Source organism: Saccopteryx bilineata, chromosome 7 (assembly GCF_036850765.1).
Source record: "Saccopteryx bilineata isolate mSacBil1 chromosome 7, mSacBil1_pri_phased_curated, whole genome shotgun sequence".
NCBI lineage: Eukaryota > Metazoa > Chordata > Mammalia > Chiroptera > Emballonuridae > Saccopteryx > Saccopteryx bilineata.
Window position 1 is genome coordinate 41,815,833 of NC_089496.1, and position 27,874 is coordinate 41,843,706.

Sequence of the window (27,874 nt, forward strand, 5' to 3'; positions counted from 1 at the left end):
AGACCATTTGGAGATCCAGCATCTTTAGATTGTTACGGCTCATTTTAAGAGCCACTGAAATTGGCAGACACAGTGTTTGAACCACATTTCATCTGATGACTGTCTTCTAAATTCAAACCCGTCAGCCTCAAATTAAGCACGACAGGACACAAACCCTTAGCGCAGAATGTTCTGAATCTGAGCTCACAGCCAAGGGGGGCCATGGATAGCATTCAGGGGACTTGGATGGGGGGCGAGGGGAGATCACGTTTGTTTTCACTATCCCCTGAAATTTAGCACCTCTTTTCAATTACAAATGATGGCATTAAACCACAGTACAATTACAGTACTTGTAATTTTTGACATCGACATAAATCAGTTCTTCTCATACCACATTAAGTTGTTGCAGATCCTTACATTCCATTACACTCATTACTGTGAAATTCAGATGTGTTGCTGGAACTTAGAACTTGTTGCTTATTATGTTAATAAGTGCATGTTACTATGAGTTTAACATTTTGTTGTTATTTCAAAATAATTAGTTTCTTCATAATCCTATGTGTTTTACTTTATGCATGTAAAAACATCCTAAGAGGTCCACACATTTCAGGCTGCCAAAGGAGACAACAGTACAGAAAACAAAAGAAAAACACACACACACACACACACACACACACACACACAAAACCTTAGTTCAAATGCCCACATATGTAAATATGCATATATAGTATACTATATATTGTATATACTAATATCTATTTATACACGCATACACACCCTCTTTTTCTCCTCTTCAACACTGTCGGGGAGGGGCGGGGGGGAGGGGGAAGGGGAGGGGAGGGGAAGAGAAGGCAAAAGAATTTATAGTCAACTAGCTATTAAAAAAAAAGACTAGACTAGCAGTTAGCCTTGATATCTCAAGTGAAATAAATTACTTAACTTCTAGAATTAGAACCACAGTCAGTTTTCCTCTCCACGTTCAATAACTCACTTATTTTGAATTACCACAGCAAAACAGCAGCTTAGACAACATTAACATCCCAGTCCTTTGTCCCTTCTATTCCCCCAGAACAGGAGAACAAATAAATGTCACAGATACCACCTACCCCTTAGGAAACTCTAAAGAATGTGTCGACTAACCAAACTCAGGTCCTACTCCTGTTTGTAGTAGAACCTGTTAGTGATCACAAAATGGAGAAGGAAGAGCACTCTTATAAGACAATAAAACAAAGCGTAATCACCAGGAGCAATATAACCAAAGAGATAATGAGAATGTCGATTTAAGGAAAAAAAGATACCAAGATCAGACTGACAGGCGTCAGAGAGGATGGGAGTTGGGAGGCTAGATGAAAAAGGTAAGCGATTAAGCAAAACAAGCAAGCAAACAATACTCAGACACAGACCACAGTGTGGGGACTGCAGAGGGAAAGGGTGGGGAGAGGAGAAGAGAAGGGGGGATAGATAGTGTGATGGAAGGAGATCTGGCTTGCAGTGGAAAACACAATGCAATAGACACATGATGTATTATCACAGAACCATACACCCGAAACCTGTACAATTTTATTAAGCAATGTCACCCCAATATATTCAATTTAAAAAAAATTTTAAAGAAAAAGGAAAAAGGATTTTAAACATTTACATTTTAAATGCTAAGTGAGATTCTTTTTTTTTTTTTTTTTTTTTTTTTTCATTTTTCTGAAGCTGGAAACAGGGAGAAACAGTCAGACAGACTCCCGCATGCGCCCGACCGGGATCCACCCGGCACGCCCACCATGGGGTGACGCTCTGCCCACCAGGGGGCGATGCTCTGCCCATCCTGGGCGTCGCCATGTTGCGACCAGAGCCACTCTAGCGCCTGAGGCAGAGGCCACAAAGCCATCCCCAGCAAAGCACGGCGGAGGGGTGGAGAAGCAAATGGGCGCTTCTCCTGTGTGCCCTGGCCGGGAATCGAACCCGGGTCCTCCGCACGCTAGGCCGACGCTCTACCGCTGAGCCAACCGGCCAGGGCCGTGGGATTCGTTTTTAAGTAACTTAGGTGCTACTAGTTGTAAAAGCTGCAGGAAGTGTCCTTTATCTCTGCTTCAGTATAAGGTTTTAAATTTTTTACAGAAGCCTTAAAAATACACTCTAATACAAGAATTTCTAATGCACAGATTTCAAAGCTACTATATATTGCTTTAGCTAGCAGAAAAGTTACTCACATTGTGTAAATATTTACCCTGGGTAACCAAGGAAGTAAGAATTACTACACATAAGCAAGTGCTAATCTGTTTAATCAAACATCTGACCCAGTAAGATAGCAGCACAGGGTTAAGAAACTGAGCATTCATTACCATTAGACTCCTTCTTCTGGTATATTACCTAATAATTTTCCCAAAATTACACAAGTAAGAGTACATACAGAATTCTGGTCAATGGATAGGTAATTATTCATATTACAAAAACAAATATCCACTTCATAGGGCTCCCAATAAACTCTTTAAATAGAATACCATCTTTTGTACATCAGAAGTAATTCATGAACCATGTTTCCCAATGCATTCTTCAAAATGGACATCCAACACCCATTTACTTATTGGACATTATTCCAGAATAATTATTTCCCTTAAGCGGCTGGCCAGTTTCCATTATCTGATTCCCTCAAGTTTCATTTTAGACAAACATTAGAATTGTTTTTGTACAGTGTTATAACATCAAACCGTTCTTTCTACAGATGTTGTACTATGTGTACACCTGAAATTTATACATTGTTAACCAATGTTACCCCAGTAAATTTAACTTAGAAAAATTTTTTAAATTACGGAGAAATATACTCAGTAACAAGTAAAAACAGAAGCAATGCAAATTAAAACAATATTGAAATGGGAGGGGGACTGTTCTTTCCCTCCTGCTCTACTAGTAACTAATCTGAAGTCCGCAGTTTCACCCCTGGCTCCCCACCCAAGCTCCCCTCCTATCCTGTAAGCATCAGAAGGCTCCAAATGAAAAGGGCCCAAGCAAAGGCATGCATTCCAATCACCCAGCACAGAAGCACCAACTTCTGACCTGGAAAGTACTAGAGAAAAATCTACCCAACTCAGCTGCACTTACCAAAAGTCGTCCATAAACAAAAAAGAACCTATCACCTGCTTCGCTGAGTGCCCATTTCCCACAGGAGCTTTTAGAATTAAGTTATATCTAGGTATGATTCTAAATACTTAAGAGTCAATAAAATAGATATTGGTATTTGTTTCTACTCTACTAGTACCAAATCATTAAAGTTCAACCATCAGCAAAATAAGCTGGTGTTTCACTTTCCCCCTGAAACACATCAAAGTAGTACTAACAGGATGCACACTCCCAAGGGCTGGACTTAGGCTCTCTCATCTACTGTTATACTCAGAGCCTGGAACAATGCTTGGCACGCAAGAAGCACTCACTGGATAATTAAATTAAATGTTGTTATAATATTCAACATATAGAAGGGGAAGAAAAACAAGACTTGCAGATCCGCCATCCAGAAACTACGAACATTTTCAATAATTTTCTTAAAAACTATATGGGGGGGGGGGGCACAAAGAAAACCAGATAGAAGGTGACAGAAGACAATTTGACTTTGGGTGAGGGGTATACAACATAATTAAACATCAAAATAATCTGGAGATGTTTTCTCTGAACATATGTACCCTGATTTATCAATGTCACTGCATTAAAATTAATAATAATAAATAAATAAACTATATGGGGAGTGAGTACTGTCAGCACCTACATTTGAGAACAAAACCCAGAAAAATAACGATTTAATTACTGTGTTATTTAAAAAAGCAACTCCAACATAATCTATTTATAAGTTAATCATATAGAACTTAAGGCTTTTCCCCCAAGAGAAAAATGAGGCAAAGTTTAACATTCTCTGTGCTTGAAATATCAGTTAACATGAAAATTCAATACTAGTTATTTATTAAAAGCAACTTAAATGACAAGATAATGACCCAACAGAGAAGCTCACATAGACTCCAAAGGGCATCTTCAAAATCATTAGTAATAAATGGAACTGATTCAAGTTGATTTTAGAGAAATTTTCACATTGACACATTATATAAACAAAATAAAAAGTCATCCTCCATGTGCCCATCCCAGTTTCAATTATCAAGTATGATCACCTGATCTTGTTTATCCATATTCACACCTGCACCAACAAGTCCCACCTCCTGCTGAAGTACATCAGTAAATAGCTATAAAAGAACCTCTTAGGTTAAATCTAACTACAACACCATAATTGCTCCTAAAAGTTTTTTTTTAATTCCTTGATATCAGATAGCCTGTTTATTTCCAATTGCCTAATAAGTATCTTTTTAAAGCTGGTTTGTTCATAAGAGCCCAACAAAACACACCACTGGTGTAGAGCTGGTATCTATTTGATACAAGAGGTTCCCGTCACTGTTTCTGGCCATTTATTTGGTCCCGGTCATAAATCCTGTTCAATTACTTACTCTGAATTTTTGATGCACAATGATGTGTAACTTTTTATATTAAAAAGCAAAAGGCCCTGGCCGGTTGGCTCAGCGGTAGAGCGTCGGCCTGGCGTGCGGGGGACCCGGGTTCGATTCCCGGCCAGGGCACATAGGAGAAGCGCCCATTTGCTTCTCCACACTCCCCCCCCTCCCTTCCTGTCTCTCTCTTCCCCTCCCGCAGCCAAGGCTCCATTGGAGCAAAGATGGCCCGGGCACTGGGGATGGCTCCTTGGCCTCTGCCCCAGGCGCTAGAGTGGCTCTGGTTGTGGCAGAGCGACGCCCCGGAGGGGCAGAGCATCGCCCCCTGGTGGGCAGAGCGTGGCCCCTGGTGGGTGTGCCGGGTGGATCCCGGTCGGGCGCATGCGGGAGTCTGTCTGACTGTCTCTCCCCATTTCCAGCTTCAGAAAAATACAAAAAAAAAACCAACAAAAAACAAAAAGCAAAAACTGTCAATGAACCCACCTCACCAAAGAGAATGAGACAACTGAAGTTTCCCGTGCTGTCTCCTAGAAGTAACCATCTCCTGGAACCTGTTGTCATTCTCATGTTTTGTTTTTTTTGTTGTTGTTGTTTTTTTTCTTTTCCATTTTTTTTTTTTTCTGAAGCTGGAAACAGGGAGAGACAGACAGACTCCCGCATGCGCCCGACCGGGATCCACCCGGCACGCCCACCAGGGGCGAAGCTCTGCCCACCAGGGGGCGATGCACTGCCCATCCTGGGCGTCGCCATGTTGCGACCAGAGCCACTCTAGCGCCTGAGGCAGAGGCCACAGAGCCATCCCCAGCGCCCGGGCCATCTTTGCTCCAATGGAGCCTTGGCTGCGGGAGGGGAAGAGAGAGACAGAGAGGAAAGCAAGGCGGAGGGAATGGAACCCGGGTCCTCCGCACGCTAGGCCGACGCTCTACCGCTGAGCCAACCAGCCAGGGCCCCATTCTCATGTTTTTTAATTGTTTATTAAGTATTATGAGTATCTCTTAAAATTACTCTCAGTAGACAAAATACTATTATCAATCCCTAAAGATGAAAACTTCACACTAAAAATCTAGGCAATGTTCAAAATGCCACAGTTTAAAAAGAATTTGTCTTACAATTGTTTGTTCAATCAGCATCCAAGTCAGGTCCACACACTGCATTTGGTTGATTATGACTCTTAAGTCTCATACTCTACACTTTTCTTTCTCCCACCCACTCACTTGGGGGAAAAAACCCAAAACCTATCATTTGTCATGCCTGGATTTTGCTAATTAAACCCCTACGCTGGTGCTGGGTTTTTTTAAAGATTTTATTCATTTTTTTTTTTTAGAGAGGGGAGAGAAAAAGAAAAGGGGGGAGGAGCAGGAAGCATCAACTACCACATTTGCCTTGACCAGGCAAGCCAGGGGTTTCGAACCTGCAACCTCAGCATTACAGGTCAATGCCCTATCCACTGCGCAACCACAGGGTCAGGCCCATGGTGGTGTTTAATAGGTTTCTCTGTCCCCTACAAAAGAGGTAATTAGATCTGAAGACTCAGGACCTGGCCAGTTTGCTCAATGGATAGAGCATCCGCCCAGTGTAGGGACGTCCCAGGTTCAATCCCCAGTCAAGGCACACAAAAGCGACCATCTGCTTCTCTTCCCCTCCCTCTCTCCCCTCTCTCTCTCTTCCCTCTTGCAGCCAATGGCTCAAATGGGTCGAGTGTCAGCCTCAGGTGCTGAAGATAACTTGGCTGATATGAGTATCAGCCCTAGGTAGATCCCGGTAGGTGCGGATGTGGGAGTCTACCTCCCCTCTTCTTTAAAAAAAAAAAAAAAAAAGGAACTGAAGACTCAGACTCGGTTTGGTCTTCGTTGTTGTTGAAGAGAGTCAATAATACATCACAGGGGGCGTTTCCTACTCCATGAGGAGATCATGAGGAGACCCAGTTATCTCAGGTCGTATGCCGAAGATGTTGCAATTCCTAATGATCACTGCCTAAACACATAATTGCTCTCAAAGCTGGAAACCGAGTTTCTCATTCTATCATGCCTTCTGTGTTTATTTTTAAAGCTGCAGCTCCTTTTTTAAAGCTGCATACAGAACTTGCCCTTACCAAACACGCCGCTATGCTGAAGCACAGTAGGAGCAGGAAGGGCAGGGTAATTCCTTCACTTCCACGGGAGCTTTGTGCCTTCTCGCACTCCGTAGTCACCGATTTCATCCCCACACACTGAACTTGACCGCCTCCTTCCCCCCAATCATTCGCCCTCTGAGCATACATCTTTGCCTTGTCACTTCAGGGCTTCTCCAAAGTGTCGAGGAGCACAAGGGCAGCCCGGAAGCCCTAAGACAACCTGCAGTCTGCAGGGCAGGGTCGGGGACCAACTGATAAATGCCCGTCGCTACCCTCTGCGAGGCATTCTCTGCGGCCCCATTGGCTTTTCCTCGTTCCCCATTTCACCCTCTCATTCTTGCTCCTTGAAATAATCTCCAAAATAAATCAGCTTCATTCAAGTCCTCATCCCGGTCTTTTCTTTCAGGAGTTCAAACAGCATTATTTCAAAATTTTCAGTTGGTTGCCCTGGCTAGGTACAAAGGTGAGCAGATGTTTACTTTGTTCAGTATCATTAAAGATTCATGGATTCATAGATATTTTTTTTAATTTTATTTATTCATTTTTAGAGAGGAGAGAGACAGAGAGGGAGAGAGGGGAGAGAGAGAGAGAGGGAGAGAGAGAGAGAGGGAGAGAGAGGAGAGAGAGACAGAGAAAGAGAAGGGAGGAGGAGCTGGAAGCATTAACTCCCATATGTGCCTTGACCAGGCAAGCCCAGGGTTTCGAACCGGCGACCTCAGCATTTCCAGGTCGACGCTTTATCCACTGTGCCACCACAGGTCAGGCAATTCATAGATATTTTATATCTATCAATCTACTGCATGAATTCTTTTTGCGAATTCAAGGCTCAAATTGCCTTGCCTTTGGAACTCTGGTGGAAACCTCTTCACATTGGTTCCTGGGTCTTTGACGTGACTGGTAACTGCCGAGAGTTCTTTTGCTTTCTGTTACAACACGGTTAAGTCCAGGTTCAACCCGTACACTTCCTGTCCCCGTCTGCAATCAGCCTTACCTACAGGGGGCACTGGTCCTTTTCAATCAGAAATAATACAAAGACATACAACCTGGTCACTAAGGTGCTCATTGTTATTGTGTTGATCATTGCTCCTAGATCAGAGCTAGAAAATCTACATTATGTTTGAAAGAGAAACCATGTGTTCATAATGATTACTAATCATTCTAATTTTAGATTCCTAGGTTTTTGACAAAAGTCTTTGATATTTTTTTTTCTTCCACTATAAAACTTAACAGCATAAACATGAATATAAACAAGAAATGCTTTATGTGCCCTCCTCCAAAAAACCTTCATGTTGCAGCCCTAACCCCCAATGTGATATTAGGAGGCAGGGCCTTTGGGAAATCATTAGGCTTAGAGAAGGTCAAGAGGGTGGAGCCCCTATAATAGGTTTACTGTCTTTTTAAGAAGAGAAAGGAGCATGCTCTTCACTGGTACCCAGTGAGGAAAAGGCCGTATGTGCCTACAGCTGAGAATGCACCTGTCTACAAGCCAGAAAGAGGGCTTTCTCCAGGCGCGGAACAAATCTGCCTGCACCTTGATCTTGGGATTTCCAGGCTCCAGCACTGTGAGAAATAAATGTCTATTGTTTAAGCCACCCAGTCCACAGTATTTTGTTACAGTGGCCCAAACTGCCTAGAACAATAACTATTATTTCACTTAACCGTTGCAGTCAGTATCTTACAGAGGGGAAACAAAAGGGGAAGTTTACCTTGTTCAAGTATCCACACGGCTGATGTGTGGCACTGTCAGAAGCCGTGTCTGGGCCTTCTGGCTCTGGAGTCAGTCTTCTGAACTACACTACACACAACCTTACTGATTTCACTTATAATCCAACCTATCATGTAACCACATCAAATAACTTCAGAAAAAAACAAGTTGCATGTTAAACCCAAAAGGTCAAGGACATGTGCTAATCCTAAAGCAAAATTTTTCACTCTACCCCACAGCATAAATCAATCATAATTTACATACCAAGACTTAATATTGACATAAAATGAACAAGGTTTCATATTAATACCAAGAGGGGAAGGCAACGATGCTGAAAATTCAGCTAACCCAATTACCTCAAAGTGCCATGGAAATTGTATATACAGGCACCCAGGCACTTCTGAAGCCGGTCATTTCATGGTAAGTCTTAATGCAAGACACAAAAATGTATTAGCCTTGCAACCTTCCGGCCAGACTCCCAAATCCTGAATGTACACTGTCTTTATGTTATTTCTCCCAGAAGGTTCTGTCTCGCTCCTACCTTTCTAGTAACTTATACAAATCAAGGAAATCCCCACTTTCTCACTTCACAGAGAAAGAGGTTACAGTTCGGATCATGACCCAATGCTAAACACCAGCTGAACAGAAAGAGAAAACCATGCCTAACCTGTAAACTGTTCCTCTTTGCCTGGTTTTATTTACGTGGGTTTTTTTAAATATTTTATTTCTTGATTTGAGAGAGAAGAGAGAAAGAGATAGAAAGAGAAGAGGAAGGGGCAGGAAGAATCAACACATACATAGTCACTGCTTCTTGCACGTGCCCTGACCCAGCAAGCTGAGGGTTTCCAACCGGCAACCTCGGCGTTCCAGGTGGACACGTATCCACTGTGCCATCACAGGTCAGGCTGCCTTGTTTAACAATACAGTCATTGTCAAAGAGACAGCCAAGCCTGTGGCTGAGAGCAAGCAGTACAGCATGGCCTGCCTCTTCAACCTGCTGCTTGGGGGTCCTCTGTGCTGGCTGCAGATTTTTATTCCAACTGTGTCTAACCAACTCAAGCGATGCCCAAAGAGGAGTTTGCTCAACCTGGCCAAATTCACTATTGCTAATTACTGGTAATAATTACAATACTTAATATTATAATTATACCTATTCTTTCTTGTTTTATACAGTTAAGAATGAGCTCTTTACCCTGGCCAGGTAGCACAGTCAGTTAGAGGATCATTTCGATACATCAAGGTTGCAGGTTCCATCCCTGGTCAGGGCACATACACAAAGCAACCAATAAATGCACAACTAAATTGAACAACCACATCAATGTTTCTGTCTCTCTCCCCCCTCCTCTCCCTCTCTCTGTCTCTGTATCTCAAATCAATTTTAAAAAATTTTAAAGAAATAGCTCATTAAACGAATACCATATAATTTCATTTATATGTATAATCTTAAAAAACAAAATGAACAAACAAAACAGAAACAAACTCATAGTTACAGGCCCTGGCTGGTTGGCTTAATGGATAGAGTGTCGCCTCAGCATGTGGACATCCCGGGTTTGATCACCAGTCAGGGAACACATGAGAAGTAACCATCTGCATCTCTTCTCTTCCCTCCCCACACCTCTCTTCTCCTCTCACAGCCAGTGGCTTAACTGGTACGGGCGTCAGCCCTGGGCACTGAGGATAGCTTAGTTGGTCATCAGCCCCAGACAGGTGTTGCCAGGTGGATCCTGGTCAGGGCACATATGGGTGTCTATCTCCCCTCCTCTTAAATAAATAAATAATAAACCCTCATAGATACAGAGAGCATTTTAATGGTTGCCAGGTAAGAAGGGGTTATACAACAAAATATTAAATATGACCTCATTTAAAAATGTCTGTTTTGCCCTGGCCAGTCAGCTCAGCGGTAGAGCATCGGCCTGGCGTGCGGGGGACCCGGGTTCGATTCCCGGCCAGGGCACATAGGAGAAGCGCCCATTTGCTTCTCCACCCCTCCGCCGCGCTTTCCTCTCTGTCTCTCTCTTCCCCTCCCGCAGCCAAGGCTCCATTGGAGCAAAGAGATGGCCCGGGCGCTGGGGATGGCTCTGTGGCCTCTGCCCCAGGCGCTGGAGTGGCTCTGGTCGCGGCAGAGCATCGCCCCCTGGTGGGCAGAGCGTCGCCCCTGGTGGGCATGCCAGGTGGATCCCGGTCGGGCACATGCGGGAGTCTGTCTGTCTCTCCCCATTTCCAGCTTCAGAAAAAAAATACAAAAAAAAAAATGTCTGTTTTACCACAATAAATAAAAAATGTCCCTAAGCAGAAAAAAAGGTGTGTATATGTGCATGTGTATACACACACACACACACACACACACACAAAAGAAAAAGGGGTATAGCACCAAAATAATGACTATCATGAGAATCACAGGCAGTTTTCAATTTCCTTTTGCTTTTGTGTTTTTAAAATACAATTTACTACCTGACCAGTAGTGGCAGAGTGGATAGAGCGTGGACCAGGCGCTCTGAGGTCCCGGCTTTGAAACCCTGAGGTTGCTGGTTTAATTAAGCACAAGCTCGCCAGCTTGAGCGCAGGGTCACCGGCTTGGCTGGAGCCCCCAGTCAAGGCACATATAAGAAGCAATCAATGAACAACTAAAATGCTTTACAACTGCAAGTTGATGCTTCTCATCTCTCTCCTTGCCTGTCTCTCTCTCTCAAAAATAAAAAATTTACTAGTTGTTAAGGAGGATATAAGCTATTATTTCCAGTGAGTAAGTAGTATAACATATGAGGAAGCAAGAGAAACCATCTATAGATTTCAAGAGTTCTAACTAGCTCTGTAACTTCAGTTTTCTCTCTTCCCCCTATGTTACAGGATAGCTGGAGAAATTATACCTTTTAGGGCAGTCTGAAAGAAATGTCAGTCAATATAGGAAAAAGGGCGCAACACTGCGATTTGGAAGCCAATCAGGTAGACCTCAGGTTCAGAATCGTTGTGAAACCTGATACCCAGTTAAAAGGGGGTGTCAGATCCTAGTAAATTCAATGCTAGGTGAAGGAAAGGAAAAGTGTCATCTCTACCACTGCACAGGTAGGGATGACAGTCCAAGTGTGGTCTGAGAACCATCGACACTAGAATCCCCAGGAGGGCTTACTTGAAATGAAGATTCCAGGGCCCCAATGCAGACTCCCTAAGTCAGAATCTTGGGGGGAGGGAGGGGGACATGATTTCTTATACAGTGAAGTTTGGTGACCAGTGAGGTCTATTTAACAGAGCACACCCCAAGGACAAAATTATTCCTATTGTATTCACTGCTGTGCATTCAAATGTTGAGCAGACTGCCTGGTTCACAACAACTCAACAGTGCTTAAACAAGGACTAAAGGAAGAAAAGCCCCTTAGAATTCCAGTTCTAAGTGAGCCTCTAAGGCAGTGGTTCTCAAAGTGTGCGCCAGGGCGCACTGGTTCACCCTAGAAGATTTCCAGGTGCGCCCTATGGTACTCCAGAGAAATATGTGCCTGTCGGGGACCATAAAACCAACAGGGTTTTTGGAGTTTAGATTTTTGGGGGACAGAGGTGTGGGGAATTTGCTGTAAGCTGACAGTCTGCCCAACCCCCCACCTCACTTGCCTGATTAGGTTGCGAGAGGCTATTAAGCTGTGGTGCTGGATTGTTTACACTACCCCCCATGTTCCCCGGAAAGACTGGAGGCAAGTTTCTTCTATCCTTTGTTTGGTGTCAAGTTAAGATGATATGTGTATGGTGGGGGTTTTCTACACTCAACACAAGAGTAAAAAGAGAGGAATTCTTCAATGTATTGACGAGGAAATGAGAGTTTGCCTTTCAATATATGCCCAAGCATTGAAGAAATTGCTAGGACACATCAAGCTCATGTTTCTCATAAACACAAGAATGAAAAAACTTAACACATTCATGCTGGGACCTGTAGAATTTACTAAACCTTACTAAGAATGTATCTATATATATAAAAAGATAACTTTTTTGTCATTTTTTATTTCTTAACCCTCTTACGAATTCTGAAAAGCATAACTCAAAAAATGTAACATAAAAATGTTTTTTGATGTCAATAAATTTAACTTTGTTGTATTTATTTCATTTAATTACCATAAAAGCACGCTTGGACTTTTTTTTTTAATATTTGACTTAATTATTATAACGTATGTCTCAGAAATTTGTATATAGTGCACCTACAATTATTTGTAGGATTTTAAATGTGTTTGAGAACTTCAAAGTGTTTGAGAACCACTGCTCTAAGGAGACTCTTCTGTCATCCCCCAGCTCCCAGATCCCCACGGGAACAACATCCATGTTTTACTTAGTCCTCTTAACTGAAACAGAGGTGTATTTATCGTTCAAAGCTGCACACCTTATCACCTTCCTCTACCTAGAGCAGTCTGACAACCACTCAGTGTCTGGACAGAGACCTGACTGAAACCTGGGTTACGGGTTGGCCCAGGGGTACGGGCTGGCCCAGGGGTAGGGGCTGGCCCAGGGGTACGGGCTGGCCCAGGGGTAGGGGCTGGCCCAGGGGTCCGGGCTGGCCCAGGGGTACGGGCTGGCAGAGTCCAAGAACAGCCGCACGAGCTCTGCACGCCTCTTATCAATGCGGGCACCGGGCACGCACACACTGCCACCTCCCCTCAGGAAACGAAATGTCCCTCCGAGGGAGGGATCCAGCTCACGTCCTTACACTTCCTTAGGATGTGTGCAAGGTGAGACCACAGAACACTGTTCAAAAAAATAATGGCTGAATAGGACATAGACTGATCCTTGACTCCTGAATAATCAAAGATGTCTGCAGTCTTCATACTGAGATTTAATCTGAAAATGTGCCTTTAACCATAAAAGTTCCTCCCAGTATTTCTACCAACCACATAAACACATGGAGTTGAACATCAAGGAGAGTTCTATTTAAATATAAGGCTCACTCCCTGTATGACTCAAATGTGTAGCTCTTTCAAAAGTACTGTATAACATTTAATATGAGATAGCCAACTACACAGATCTCCCTTGAAACTCAGGGTGGTCAGGGAATAAAGTACTCGCACACACAACCTCTCATTTGCCTGAATCACCCTGAAAATTAATCATTCCTACATTGTTCCATAGTTGAACTAATTTATAAATACCATTATATTTTTTTCCAGCAAGACATCATACTTTTAACAAGTGATTTTTAAAGCTAAATCTCTCAAAAACTGCTCTGTCCAATGAACTAGCAACTGGACAACCGAGGCCCCTGAACACTTAAATGTGGCTAATTCAGTCCCAGGGGAATTGTTCCATGAGTGTAAAATATAGAACAGATTTTGAAAACTTCATACCAAAAACAAATATAAAATTTCAACAGTTTTTAACACTGAGCATATGTTAAGAGATAATATATTGAGTTAAGTAAAAATATGAAAATTAACTTTACCTGTTACTTATTACATCTTACTGTGGCTACTAGGAAAGTTTAAATTTTACATGTATATAAAATTACATATTTTTCAATTAGAGCTGATCTAAAACTTAGTATACTTGAAACTAAAAGGTAAAACTCATAAAATTTTATTGTTTGTCAAGGAAACTTCAGAAACAATTAAAATTTCACCATTACTAACTGTACCTGCAAGAAGAGGTGTTTAAAGATGACAAAATTTTAAAAGTGTTGAATATTTATATAGGGTATCTGTACATTAACACTTTTTATTTCATATTACTGTCAATTAGATGTGGTCCTTTTGCAAGGCAAATTCTTGAATTTGTTTTCTAAGTGAGAAAGCTGTACTTGATCAAGTTATATCACCATCTCATCAACATTAAAAACTACAATCATTCCCCTGGCCTGTGGTGGCACAGTAGATAGATCCTTGACCTGGAATGCTAAGGTCGCTGGTTCAAAACCCTGGGCTTACAAAGAACCAATGAATAACTGAAGTGAAGCAATTATGAGTTAATACATCTCGCTCCCCTCACCCTCTCCTCTCTGTAAAATCAATAGATAAAATCTTTAAAAAAAAAACACCATAATAATTCCACCACCTGAGAGTCTCAAGGAAGACAGTTTAGATGTCTTATTTCCAAGTTTAGAGTTATATAATCCAGATGGTTTATATTTCCAATTTTAACTGAACCTAAGACCTATCAACCAATCACAATGTATCAAACTTAAATCCTAATTCAAATAACTGGGGTGGAGGGGAGAGTGTGGACCCAATCAGACAACTGGAATACTTGATACCAATCAGTGCCAATGTTTTTAATATGTAATAATGGAATTGTCTATGTTTTTCTGTAAGTCCTTATCTTTTACAGATACATTCAGAAGAATTTAGAAAGGTAATAGCCTTGCTATCTTAAATTTGCTTCAAAAATCATTGGGGGAGGTATGGTGAAGGGGCATAAAGTCCAGTAAGGATGGTCATCAGCTGATCATTCTTGATACTCCAGGTGAGAGCTACAGAAGTAATTATTATTGTTATATTTTCTCTCCTATAGTACTTTTGAAATTTCCTCATTTTTTCTCTACTCTCTAAAATCTAAAAGTCGCCTGACCAGGCAGTGGCGCAGTGGATAGGGCGTCGGACTGCGATGCCAAGGACCCAGGTTTGAGACCCCGAGGTCGCTAGCTTGAGCACGGGCTCATCTGGTTTGAGCAAAAAAGCTCACCAGCTTGGACCCAAGGTCACTGGCTCGAGCAAGGGGTTACTCGGTCTGCTGAAGGCCCGCAGTCAAGGCACATACGAGAAAGCAATCAATGAACAACTAAGGTGTCGCAATGCACAACGAAAAACTAATGATTGATGCTTCTCATCTCTCCATTCCTGTCTGTCTGTCCCTGTCTATCTCTCTCTCTGACTCTCTCTCTCTCTGTATAATAATAATAATAATAATAAAACAAAAAAAATTTAAAATCTAGAAGTCACCATCTTCACAAATGAAAAATTCCATCAAAACCAAAGTCTGAGTTTGTTAGTACTTTGTACCATGAGGAAGGAAGTTTTAGAGAAAATATGATTGAGTTTACATGACTGGTAGTAAAGAAACGTTAAGTGCTTTTCACTTACAACCTTCGATCACACTGGCATTTCCCATACTTCAGAAACACTGAAAGGTCCTGAGATTGTTGCATCAAACAACAACCTCTTCTCTTGCCTGGGAAGGACAGTACTCTTGGCCCTTGGTATCCCCGCTGTTCTACATGGTTGGATTCAACCAAACATGGATGGAAAATAATTTTTTCCTTTTACAGAGAGAGAGAGTCAGAGAGAGAGAGAGATAGGGACAGACAGACAGGAATGGAGATGAGAAGCATCAATCATCAGTTTTTCGTTGAGACCCCTTAGTTGTTCATTGATTGCTTTCTCATATGTGCCTTGACTGTGGGGCTTCAGCAGACCAAGTAACCCCTTGCTCGAGCCAGTGACCTTGGGTCCAAGCTGGTGAGCTTTGCTCAAACCAGATGAGCCCGCGCTCAAGCTGGCGACCTTGGGGTCTCGAACCTGGGTCCTCCGCATCCTAGTCCGATGCTCTATCCACTGCACCACCGCCTGGTCAGGCAGATGGAAAATAATTTTTTTTTAAGTTGTGTTGTTGCTGATGTGTACTAGGTAGTTAAGCCTACAATGGTTGCATCTGCACTAAACATGTACAAACATTTTTCCTTGTCAATACTCTCTGATACAGTATAACAACTATTTGCTGCAGCCTGACCTGTGGTGGTGCAGTGGATAAAGCATCGACCTGGAATGCTGAGGTCGCCCGTAGGAAACCCCGGGCTTGCCCAGTTAGGGCACCTAGGAGAAGCTACGAGTTGGTGCTTCCCACTCCTCCCCTGCCTTTCTCTCGTACACGCATACTCTCTCTCTCCTCTCTCTAAAATCAATAAATAAAAATTTTTTTTTTTTAAAAAGATGCTGCAGATGAAAAGATGCATCCTCTAGCTACAAAAACTGAAAGCAGCAACATCCAGAAAACTAGTCATTTCCAGGTAATTTCTGCCACAAATACAGTTCACAACAAAGTTTTAAATGGCAACAATATTGAGAATGACAACAGATACCATTTACTTAGGAACTCCTAGTGCATAAAAGACCATGCCAGGTACTTGAAATACATTTTCATTGGATCTTACAACAATTGAGCTAAGTAGGCATTAATACTCCCACTTCACAGATTAAGGAAACAATCTCAAGAGATTATTTTAACCAATCTCAAAAGTAGGTAAGTGAAAAACAGAATCCATTCAGAGATCTACTGTACAATTGAGCACCTGAAACCTGTATACCTATGTTAACCAATGTCACCCCAATAAATTAAATTTTTTTAAAAATTCAACTTCGTAACTCTAATTTCCATGCTATTTCTACAGTAATTTTAGGTGTCTACTATGTAAAAAAAACAGGTTTCCAAGAAAACTGTCCAATATAATTATAACTATATAACTATATATAAATATATCCCAATCTCGTGGTGGGAGAGGACATTGGAAGTTACCTAATTTACATCCACACGTTATAAAGAAAGGTCCAAGGAAGTTACATTAACATAGAGTAGACCCCTTCAAGGTAATAAAACCACCAGTCTCATCTAGCAGCTATCATGATACATGAATAAGACAAATAACTCTACTAACTGACAATAAAAGCATGATATTCAAGAAGTTCCCCTCAAAAAAAAAAGTTCCCCTTGAAAGGACTGGGAAGTCCTTTCAAGGACCCTATATACTTATACAGTTACTAGATGGATGAGACTAACTTAAAATTATCAGGTATTAGTTTTTTAGTTAAATAACCTTTAAAATAATTGAATGATACTGTTTTTTCTTTTTTTAATTCAGTGAGACGAGGGGAAGCAGACAGACTCTCACATGTGCCCTAACTGGCAAGCCCATTAGGAGGCAATGCTTTGCCTATCTGGGGTGTTGCTCTGTGGCTTAGCAACCAAGCTCTTCTTAGTGCCTGAGGTGGAGGCCATGGAGCCATTCTCGGCACCCAGGGCAACTCGCTCCATTAGAGCCATGGCTGCAGGAGGGGAAGAGAGGAAGAGTGAGACAGGAGAGAGAAAGAGGGGAGAGAGAAAGAGAAAGAGAGAGAGAGAGAGAGAAAGAGAGTGAGAGAGAGAGAGAAGAGGGGTGGAGGAGCAGATGGCAGATGGGTGCTTCTCGTCTGTGCCCTGACCCAGAATCAAACCAGGACATCCAAACGCTGACGGGCAATGCTCTACCACCCACCAAGGCTATTTATTTTTCTTTAGAACTTCAGTAACTATATTTCACATTTTCAAAATTATATTGCCACTTTCAATTACATTCTAACAAAAGTTACATATGGTTCAAGTTCAACTTAAAAAGTGACATGTTAAAAATGTGCCTATTACAACAATCCAGAATGTAGTATTGTGCTTATAATCACTGATTATACACAAAAACATGCCGCTTATGGCTAACATCTCCAAGCCCACGTTAGACACAAGCCCCTCAAAGGAAGAAACTCTTGGTCTTCTTGACATATTGATGTAATTGGTCAAATAGTTTAGCATAAGCCAAAAGGCGAAGGGGGCACTGAGCACCAAACTTACCTCTCCGCTGTACTCACCCTCAAGTGTAACCAGAGCACATCTACCTGCCCTTAGGCTTTCTCTGTAACACAGGCACCAAGAGTTTTAAATGGCCCTCCCCACCCCTTAAGTGCTCTAACCCTTTTTGAAAGCTTTACTATTAGGAAAACCATCACAAACCAAACCTGTCATTAACAATCTGTACAGGGCATTAAATTTTAGTGGGCTGGACTTTAGACTTTAACACCTTGTAAAAATGTTGAAATAAAAGCTTATCCATTTCAAAACACTTAAGAACGTGTTAAATGCAGGCCAAGCACTTTAATTAATTGCCTAAAGACTGACTTGTAGAAACAAGTGCAAAACATAAGCTATCAGGACAGATCATCCACCAGGGGGCAGCACACCAAGACTCGGACACACCCCTAACCATCAGCCATCTATCTGTTCATCGGGTCTTTTTTTTTTTTTTTCTTACAGCATCCATATACACTTGCACTTAGCATACTGATGATTAAAACTAAAACATACCTTAAATTTAACAGCAGAACATCAGTTACAAATATTTGGGATTCTAAAAGTCCCTTCTGAATAAATTTATGTTAGACATTATTTAATTACCACTATGTTTAGAACTTTAAGTATTTTGGGACTTGGGAAGGCTTCAAATATATTATATAAAACGGGTAACTAAAAACCTAGCTGCAAAATTCTATCTTCACTCTAATACAAGTAGAAAAAAATACTGTACATGTAACAGTCTATCTTTTCAAGAGCCTGTAAATTCAGTCATGACAGTTACAAAACCAAACAAATAGGGTCAAAACACCAGATCTGATTTAGAACAACACACAAATCTTTATGTCCTGTAGATAAAAAGAAACTTTCAGAATTTTAACAGCTCCCACCTCTTCCAGAAACTGCAAACTACTTAGTCAGATAGTCCAAAAGACTCAGTTCAGCTATGTATTTCAAGTTACTGCCGGTTTGAAAAATGGCGGACGACGTGGACCAGCAACAAACTACCAACACCGTAGAAGAGCCCTTGGATCTTATCAGGCTCAGCCTGGATGAGCGAATTGATGTGAAAATGAGAAATGACAGAGAGCTTCGAGGTAGATTACATGCTTATGATCAACACTTAAATACGATATTGGGAGATGTGGAAGAAACTGTGACTACTATAGAAATTGATGAAGAGGCCTGACCTGTGGTGGTGCAGTGGATAAAGAGTTGACCTGGAAGCCCTGGCCGGTTGGCTCAGCGGTAGAGCGTCGGCCTAGCGTGCGGAGGACCCGGGTTCGATTCCCGGCCAGGGCACATAGGAGAAGCGCCCATTTGCTTCTCCACCCCTCCGCCGCGCTTTCCTCTCTGTCTCTCTCTTCCCCTCCTGCAGCCAAGGCTCCATTGGAGCAAAGATGGCCCGGGCGCTGGGGATGGCTCTGTGGCCTCTGCCTCAGGCGCTAGAGTGGCTCTGGTCGCAACATGGCGACGCCCAGGATGGGCAGAGCATCGCCCCCTGGGGGGCAGAGCACCGCCCCTGGTGGGCGTGCCGGGTGGATCCCGGTCGGGCGCATGCGGGAGTCTGTCTGACTGTCTCTCCCTGTTTCCAGCTTCAGAAAAATGAAGAAAAAAAAAAAAAAAAAAGAGTTGACCTGGAAATGCTGAGTGAGGTCACTGGTTTGAAACCCTGGGCTTGCCTGGTCAAGGCACATATGGGAGTTGATGCTTCCAGCTCCTCCCCCCCTTCTCTCTCTCTGTCTCTCCCTCTTCTCTCTAAAATGAATAAATAAATAAAAATTTTAAAAAAAAGAAATTGATGAAGAAATATATAAATCAACGAAAAGGAATATTCCAATGCTCTTTGTCCGGGGTTGACAAAGTGTTGTGCTAGTTGCCCCTCCATTGAGAGTTGGCTGAAACCAAGAATTTATCCTGTACGGAGATTTGGAGACTTTGTATGATTACGTCTTTAAATGTAGAAGATATTCAAAAGAGAAATCTGCATAAATTTTGATATTACAAAATAACTAAGGACTCTTCCAACTCCTGAAATATGTTGATTTGCACATAACTCAGATTCTTAAGCCAAATGGCACTTTTATTTTTCTTTAATCCTTCCAATAAATGTGACCACCAAAAAAAAATTTTTTTAATTAAAAAAATTAAGTTACTGCCAATCATGACAATGGCTAAACATGTTAATGCATACATCATTCATATAAATTTGCTTTTTATTTGAATAAAATTACTGTAAAATGTTCATTTTTCTCTTTTAAATTTGTAAGATAATGCTTTTCTCTTTCCTTAGCACCTGGGCATACTAGTTGTCAATAGGCAGGGCTCAATAGATAAGTTGACAGAAAATAAAATTGCAAATAAACCATAAAAGTCAAACTGCAAATATCAACATCTTTAAAATACAATCTCTTGAAGCAAATTTAAGTATCAGTTGGCTATGAATTAATGTTATCTTAGATATTTTTTAGTTTTGTTCAAATACAGAATGGTATTTTCAAAAATCTTAATTCTTAGCTTTTTTTTTATTCAGTGAGAGGAGGGAGGCAGAGACAGACTCCCTCATGCACACTGATCCACCCCGCAAGCCCTCTAGGGGGCGATGCTCTGCCCATCTGGAGTGTTGCTCTGTTGCTCAGCAACCGAGCCCTTCTTAACACCTAGGGCAGAGGCCATGGAGACATCCTCAGTGCCTGTGGCCAATTCGCTCCAATCGAGCCATGGCTCCAGGAGGAGAAGAAAGAGAAAGAAGTAAGAAGGGCAGGGAAGAGAAGCAGATGGAAGCTTCTCCTGTGTGCCCTGACCGGGAATTGAACCTGGAACATTCAAACACCATGCCAATCCTCTATCTACCATTGAGCCAACTGGCCAGGGCTGTGTCTGTTTTTTCACTACTGGAATAACAATAAATAATCCTGTGCATACTCAGAATTTGCTGAGACCAATTTCCTGAATTTAAAAAATTTCAGTGTTTCAAGTGATTAAACTAAATTTAAGTATTTCACTGTTATTTCCTTAAAATATTCATCTAGTACTATGATAAATTTAGAGATTTAGGGTGGAATTAATTAAACCAAATTAAAAGTTACAATAAACTAACTAGAATTTTATGTTTGATGAAGCCATTTGGAAGCAGTTCAGTGAAATTTTAACATTTTAAATTAATTACACTATCAAAAAATTTAACACCTGTTCTGAAAAAATTAAATACTAATACCGATATACAAATTGAACATGACCAAATTAAAATCTGTCAGATCTACATATTTAGACAGTATAAACTGTGATATTTTTAATAAACTTAAATTTGTTTAAAGTCGACATATGAAAACTCTTAGATGTTATGCAATATTGAATTGCTAGCTGTAATTAAATTATAAGATCTTTAACATTTAATTAGATAGTTTATAGTTTATGTAAGAGCTATTAGTTTAAACAAGTCTATAAATTTAGAATTAGCCCTATTGATGTGCATTAAATATATTAGACTTTCACCTGGAATTAAAATACACCAGTATTTTATCTGTTAAAAATTCATTAATGTACACTTTAACTTAAAATATTTATATTAACAGTGTAAAAAAAAAAAATTTCATTCTTTAAAATCTTGAACTATGCCCTGGCCCTTTGGCTCAGTGATAGAGCATCAGCCTGGCATGCAGGAGTCCCGAGTTCGATTCCCGGCCAGGGCACACAGGAAAAGCGCCCATCTACTTCTCCGCCCCTCCTCCTCTCCTTCCTCTCTGTCTCTCTCTTCCCCTCCTGTAGCCAAGGCTCCATTGGAGCAAAGATGGCCCGGGCGCTGAGGACGGCTCCATGGCCTCTGCCTCAGGCGCTAGAGTGGCTCTGGTCGCAACAGAGTGACGCCCCGGATGGGCAGAGCATTGCCCCCTGATGGGCATGCTGGGTGTATTCCGGTCAGGCGCATGCGGAAGTCTGTCTGACTGCCTCCCCGTTTCCAACTTCAGAAAAATACAAAAAATAAATAAAAAATCTTGAACTAGTTTTCTTCATTCTTACAAATAAAATGTCAATGCTTTCCAGAATATTTTAATAGACTTTTGTGTAAAATTATTAAGTTAAAAAATAAACAGCATTACAAATTGCTCATTATAAAAAAGTAGTCATGGGGGTGTAAAATACAGCATTGGTGATATAGTCAACAATACTGTAATAACTATGATGTGTGATGGGGACAAGACTTACCACAGTGTTCACTTTGTAAGGTAAATAAATGTCTAATCACTGTGCTGTACATCTGAAATTAATGTGTTGTATGTCAACTGTAATTTAAGTAATTTACTTTTTTATAGACAGAGAGAGTCAGAGAGGGACAGATAGGGACAAACAGGAAGGGAGGGAGATGAGAAGCATCAATTCTTTGTTTTTTAACCTTTGGTTAAACACTGTAAAACGTTTCTTCTTTCCATATTAATAATGGGGGTAAACCACATGCTGGAGGTTTCAGATAATTAGAATAATCTGTAACAAGTATTAATAATGAAACCTAACCTATTATTAATATCCTATTAATAACAAAGGCATTTAAATAAGTTGTAACTATATATGATCAGCTTAGGTATGGGTAAACGTACTTGACTCCTAAATCAAGACTCCACTGTTTTAATAGTATTGGACTACTATATATCACAATTTCTTCCCTCCAGCTTCCAGAGCACTTTCAAAACTACTTTCTAAAACTTCAAAACCGTACGGGGCAGAACTGAATAAGTAGTTTTTCTAAAAAGTACACATTCATAGATGCTTGTCTATGTATACAAATCTTTCCCCCTAAAAAAAAAACACAAACACACAAGAACTACACAATGACTTCATCTAAGAAAAAGATAACTTTTTAAACTTTATTTTGTTTAATTGAATTTATTGGGGCAACACTGGTTAATAAAATTATGCAGGTGAAAATGATCATTTCAATCATTTTTATGGTTTAAATTTTGCTATGTAACTTCGTATTTTTAAAATCTTCCAAACTTTTTAATTACTATACAAAAACAACTAATTAATTCCTGTGGGTGTTTTGTATACAGTATATTATCTCAGGAAGATAGTTTAAGATTCCATTTGATTTGTGTCAGTGTACACATCACTTGCCAAGAGATGTTAAGATTAAACAGGAACACTGAAGAATGTATAACAATGTTCTACCAATCTCACACTTACCATAGTTAGTGCATCAAAATGCAATGAACTAGGGCAGGGGTCCCCAAACTACGGCCTGCAGGCCGCATGCGGCTCCCTGAGGCCATTTATCTGCCCTGCCGCACTTCCAGAAGGGGCACCTCTTTCATTGGTGGTCATTGGTAGTTCCCATTGAAATACTGGTCAGTTTTTTTTTTGTTTTTTTTTTACAGAGGCACAGACAGACAGGAACGGAGAGAGATGAAAAGCATCAATCATCAGTTTCTCCTTGCGCGCTGCAACTTCCTAGTTGTTCATTGATTGCTTTCTCACATGTGCCTTGACTGTGGGCCTTCAGCAGACCAAGTAACCCCCTGCTGGAGCCAGCAACCTTGGGTCCAAGCTGGTGAGCTCTTTGCTCAAGCCAGATGAGCCCGCGCTCAAGCTGGCGACCTCGGGGTCTCAAACCTGGGTCCTTCCGCATCCCAGTCCGACGCTCTATCCACTGCGCCACCACCTGGTCAGGCTGGTCAGTTTGTTGATTTAAATTTACTTGTTCTTTATTTTAAATATTGTATTTGTTCCCGTTTTTTTTTTTTACTTTAAAATAAGATATGTGCAGTGTGCATAGGGATTTGTTCACAGTTTTTTTTTATAGTCCAGCCCTCCAACGGTCTGAGGAACAGTGAACTGGCCCCCTGTGTAAAAAGTTTGGGGACTCCTGAACTAGGGAAAACACCTGATCATGGGCTAAAATAAAGTTAGACTGATATGAAAAAAATAACCCACATATATGATTATCAATTATAATTAATGTAGGTAGTAAACAAGTTATTGCACATTTCCAGGTGCACAGAACCTGATTAGTGTGTTATATGGTGACTGCTGGTGGTGGCAGTGAGGGGTTGGAGAGAGAGGGAGGTAGAAGAGGGTGTGGGGGATAAAGGGTGATGGGCAGAGACTTGACATGGGGTGGTGAACACAACACAGTGTACAGATACCGTAGAATTGGGCACCTGAAACGCGTACAATTTTGTTAACCAGTGTCGCACCAATAAATTCAATAAAAAGGAAAAAAAATTTAATAAAATTCTTAAGTGAAAATTAAAAAATAAAACAGCTTACTGTGTCATATTCATGAAGAATGACCTGATAGTCACTAGTTATAAAATATAAATCATCACCAGAAAAGAGTCAAATATATTAGATTTGTTGCACTTAGGCAGCTAACGTCCATTTTCAAGTTAAGTACAAAGTTGCTCATTTACAATGAAGGATGGCATACAAAGATCTCCCCTAGCACTGCGAACATTAGTGTCACAGTGTTCCCTTTCCCCAGCTGTGCTGAATCATGCCTTCAGCTCACCAGCACCATGCTGGAATGCCTCTTACCTAACCCTCACTTTGACAGAGCAAGAAAATAATAGTAACATGTTATAATCCGCAAAACAAAACTCAGTGAGTCCACATCAATATAAACAAACAAAATAAATGGAGAAGAGAAAGCTCTTCCTTAGCATAAAATTCTAACCAATCAATGTAGGAGAAATGACAGAAATAGAAAGTCACCATTTAGCAACCACTAATTTCAAATAAGAATCATCACTGAATGCTTAGATTAGTGAGTTTGATGAGAAACTAGACCTTTACCTTGTTGCAAAATATCCCTCACAAGATTCTTAACGCAAAAGGAGAAAATAGTAACTTCCCACTGGAGAAGCCTGGCGGATACCCCCTTAATCAACTGACCAGGGTTAATAGCTTCACTATTAGCACAAAATCAACATCTTGAGCCTCCCGATGAGCTGCTGAGCTGCTGACCGAGGACATCATCACTTCTGTGGGATCCCACCATAAAATACACAACCTGACTCTACCCATGGGGAGACACCAGACCAACTCACAGGGAGACATTCTACAAAAGAACTAGCTTACACTCAACAGAGAGGTCGTGGAAGACAAACAAAAGCCGGAGGTGTTGCTCAGATTAAAAGAAACCCAGGAAACATCACAACTAAATGCATCATTGTATGCTGGATTGGATCCAGGATCAGAAAAAGGGCAGTAGTGGGCCAACAGGCAAAATTTGAATAGTATCTATAGATTACACACTAGGATATCAATATTTTATTTATTGATAATTTTACTGGGTTCTTGTAATAGATGACCTTTATTTTTAGGAAAAACACTGAAATATAATATTTAGCGGTAAATGGCATATTCTCAAATGTTCCAGAACAATTAATAGTATTCGAACTATAGAAGAGTCTATCCATTCAACACTGCCACCATCTCCGCCTCAATCCCGCCACCACCATCTCTGACCTGTACAATTCTAATTTTCTCCTAACTGGTCTCTCTGGTCTCACTCTACCCAACATGGTCTATTCTCAGCAGAGTTCCCTAAACTTCAACAGAACTGTCCCTTCTAAAACCCCTCCACGGCTTCCTCTCATCCCATTCCTACCCACCAGCACGCATGCTCATCTTCTACAACTCTCCTGCTGCTGCTCTAATCCAGCCACATCGGCCTCCTTGTTGACCAAAGGCAGTGAGCATGCACAGACTTCGGTGTTCTTGGGCTCCCTGTCCCCCTTTGCTTGCGTCACTCTTCCCCTGGACCTGCTCATCTCTTAGAGGCCTCTGCTCAGGCAGAGAACATATTGGTGAGATTTTTCCATGATCATCCAATATGAAGTAACCCAGGTCCTGCAGCTGTCCCCATTTTTCCATACCATTTTATTCTTCTCTGTAACCTTGAACATATACCTCACATTATGTATAAATATATATTGTCCACCTTTCCTCTGTAAATCAGTGCTATCCAACAGAAATATAACACAAGCTACATTCAAGTAAAAAAACAGGTAAAATTAATATAAAATTTGAGATATTTCACATTCTCTTTTTGAACTAAGCCTTCAAAATCCAGTGTATTTTATACATATACATCATCTCAATTTGGACTACCCACATTTCAATTGCTTGATAGACACACGTGGCCAGTGGCTACCCTCGTGGACAGTGCAGCCTAGACCCTCAGCTTTAGGAGAGCAAGTTCTTGTCTTTCCAAGAACATAAATAAAGCAGTATCTTGGCTTTTACTAAACACTCAAATTTGTTCAATTTAAAAACTGCTAAGATCCAAGATCAGCAAAACAGAAGCATCTGAAAAAGAAAACATTACCAAGCTACCAAGCTTTCTTATACCAGAAAACAAATACTTTTTATATGGAAAAGACTTGGTGAAATACCATGAAAGGTAACTGTTGTATCATAATTCATGAAGAAAAAAAATATTGTTTAAGGTAAGTACCTCTCTTGTGATAGGAACAAAAGTAGTTATTTTCTAAAGTTAACCAACAGTTCCTAAGTGCAAGCAAAGTTGTGTGAAATAAATCAGAGGCAAGACTCATCATGTGGTCACCCCCACAAACGCAGTGAGTCACCACAAGCAAGCTTCTAGCCTCAAGACATCTAAATCCTCGAGAGTAACTTCAGTGGTGTCCTGAGGTTCCAAGTAGACTTCTTTAACGTTTTATAAATAACAAAAGATACTGAAGGCTGTTCACTTCCTCAGGCAAGACCTGTAGTCAACGTGTACAATTAATTCATGTTGGTGCCCAAATGATCAAACTCACTTTATTTTGCCCATGTATGTTTGTTTTAAGTGCTCCCTAACTACTATTTAAATATTCTATCTTGCCTGACCTGTGGTGGCACAGTGGATAAAGCGTCGACCTGGAACGCTGTGGTCGCTGGTTTGAAACCTGGGCTTGCCTGGTCAAGGCACATATGGGGGTTGATGCTTCCTGCTCCTCCCCCTTCTCTCTCTCTCCTCTTTAAAATGGCCCCCCCAAAAATAGCAATAAATATTTTATCTTTCCTACACCTAGATTCTTCCTTTAGTGTTTTGTTTCTTACCTTTCCTCTTATCTTTCTCTTCCCACACCTGTTTTGCAGAAACTGAAATGTAAAATTCCCTATGAAGGCTAACACACCAGAGTTGCATGAAATCCTCACTTGATCTTGCCTTCTGTTGTGTTACGACGTAAATACATATTCACAGAAATACCTACTCCAACTAATTTCAAACATCACATTAGTGTGAAGCAGCAATAGTATGTGGACCTCTGGGGGTCCCTGAGGCACTTTCAAGAGGTCCAAAAAGTCAAAAACTATGTATATATTAAGTTGCCATTTGCTGTTTTCACTGTGTTGACATTTGCACTGATGGTGTAAAAGCATAAATGAATCAAGGCAGGAACACTAAGCTGCAGTAGCAGTCATTGTATTCCTCACTTCCAAGAAAATACAATCCCAGTTTCATTTTGAAATGTCCTGGAAGAAGCAATAAAAAGTATTAATTTTCTTAACCCTTGAGTGCACACCCCTTGTTAATGTCTCTGTGAAGGAGAGAGCAGTATGCAGAACACACCTGCTACCTACTGTGGCTGTCTGGAGAAAAAGCACTGTGCACTTGTTTGAATTGCAAGACTTGAACCTGCCACTTTTTCATAGAGCACCATTTTTACTTGAAAGAGCTATGGACAAAGTATGGTTATTTAACTTTGAGTATCTGGTGGACGTTTGCTCAAAAGAGAATAAAGTCAGCAGTCACTTCCAGAAAAACTAGCAGCATTTGTTGTCAATGACTAAATTTGAGCTTTTAAGTAAAAGCCAGAGTTTTTGGCAAACTTATCTACCACCATGAGCTTTGACAGTTTCTCAATACTTATGGATAAAAGAACCATTCAAAGTGCAAGAGAGAGCAATGGCTTTTCATGTAACAAAATACAAAAGGTTCACCGATATGATTTCAGATTGCACATTTCACTAGCCTTTAAAAAACTACCATTTGTCCAGTTTTGGTGTGGAAACAGAATATACACAGATGTCTAAAACGACTAT

General features: G+C 40.9%; 2 protein-coding genes across 3 annotated transcripts in view; one reads left to right on the plus strand and one right to left on the minus strand.

Moving 5' to 3' along the window:
- Positions 1-27,874, minus strand: part of IGF2BP3 (insulin like growth factor 2 mRNA binding protein 3) — a 111,275-nt gene that overhangs the window by 64,967 nt on the left and 18,434 nt on the right. The gene's annotated exons all lie outside the window — the stretch shown is intronic.
- Positions 18,801-19,684, plus strand: LOC136311076 (U6 snRNA-associated Sm-like protein LSm3). Its single transcript, XM_066240235.1, has 2 exons — positions 18,801-19,011; positions 19,626-19,684. The coding sequence occupies exons 1-2, from the start codon at positions 18,801-18,803 to the stop codon at positions 19,682-19,684; spliced, it is 270 nt and encodes an 89-aa protein (XP_066096332.1).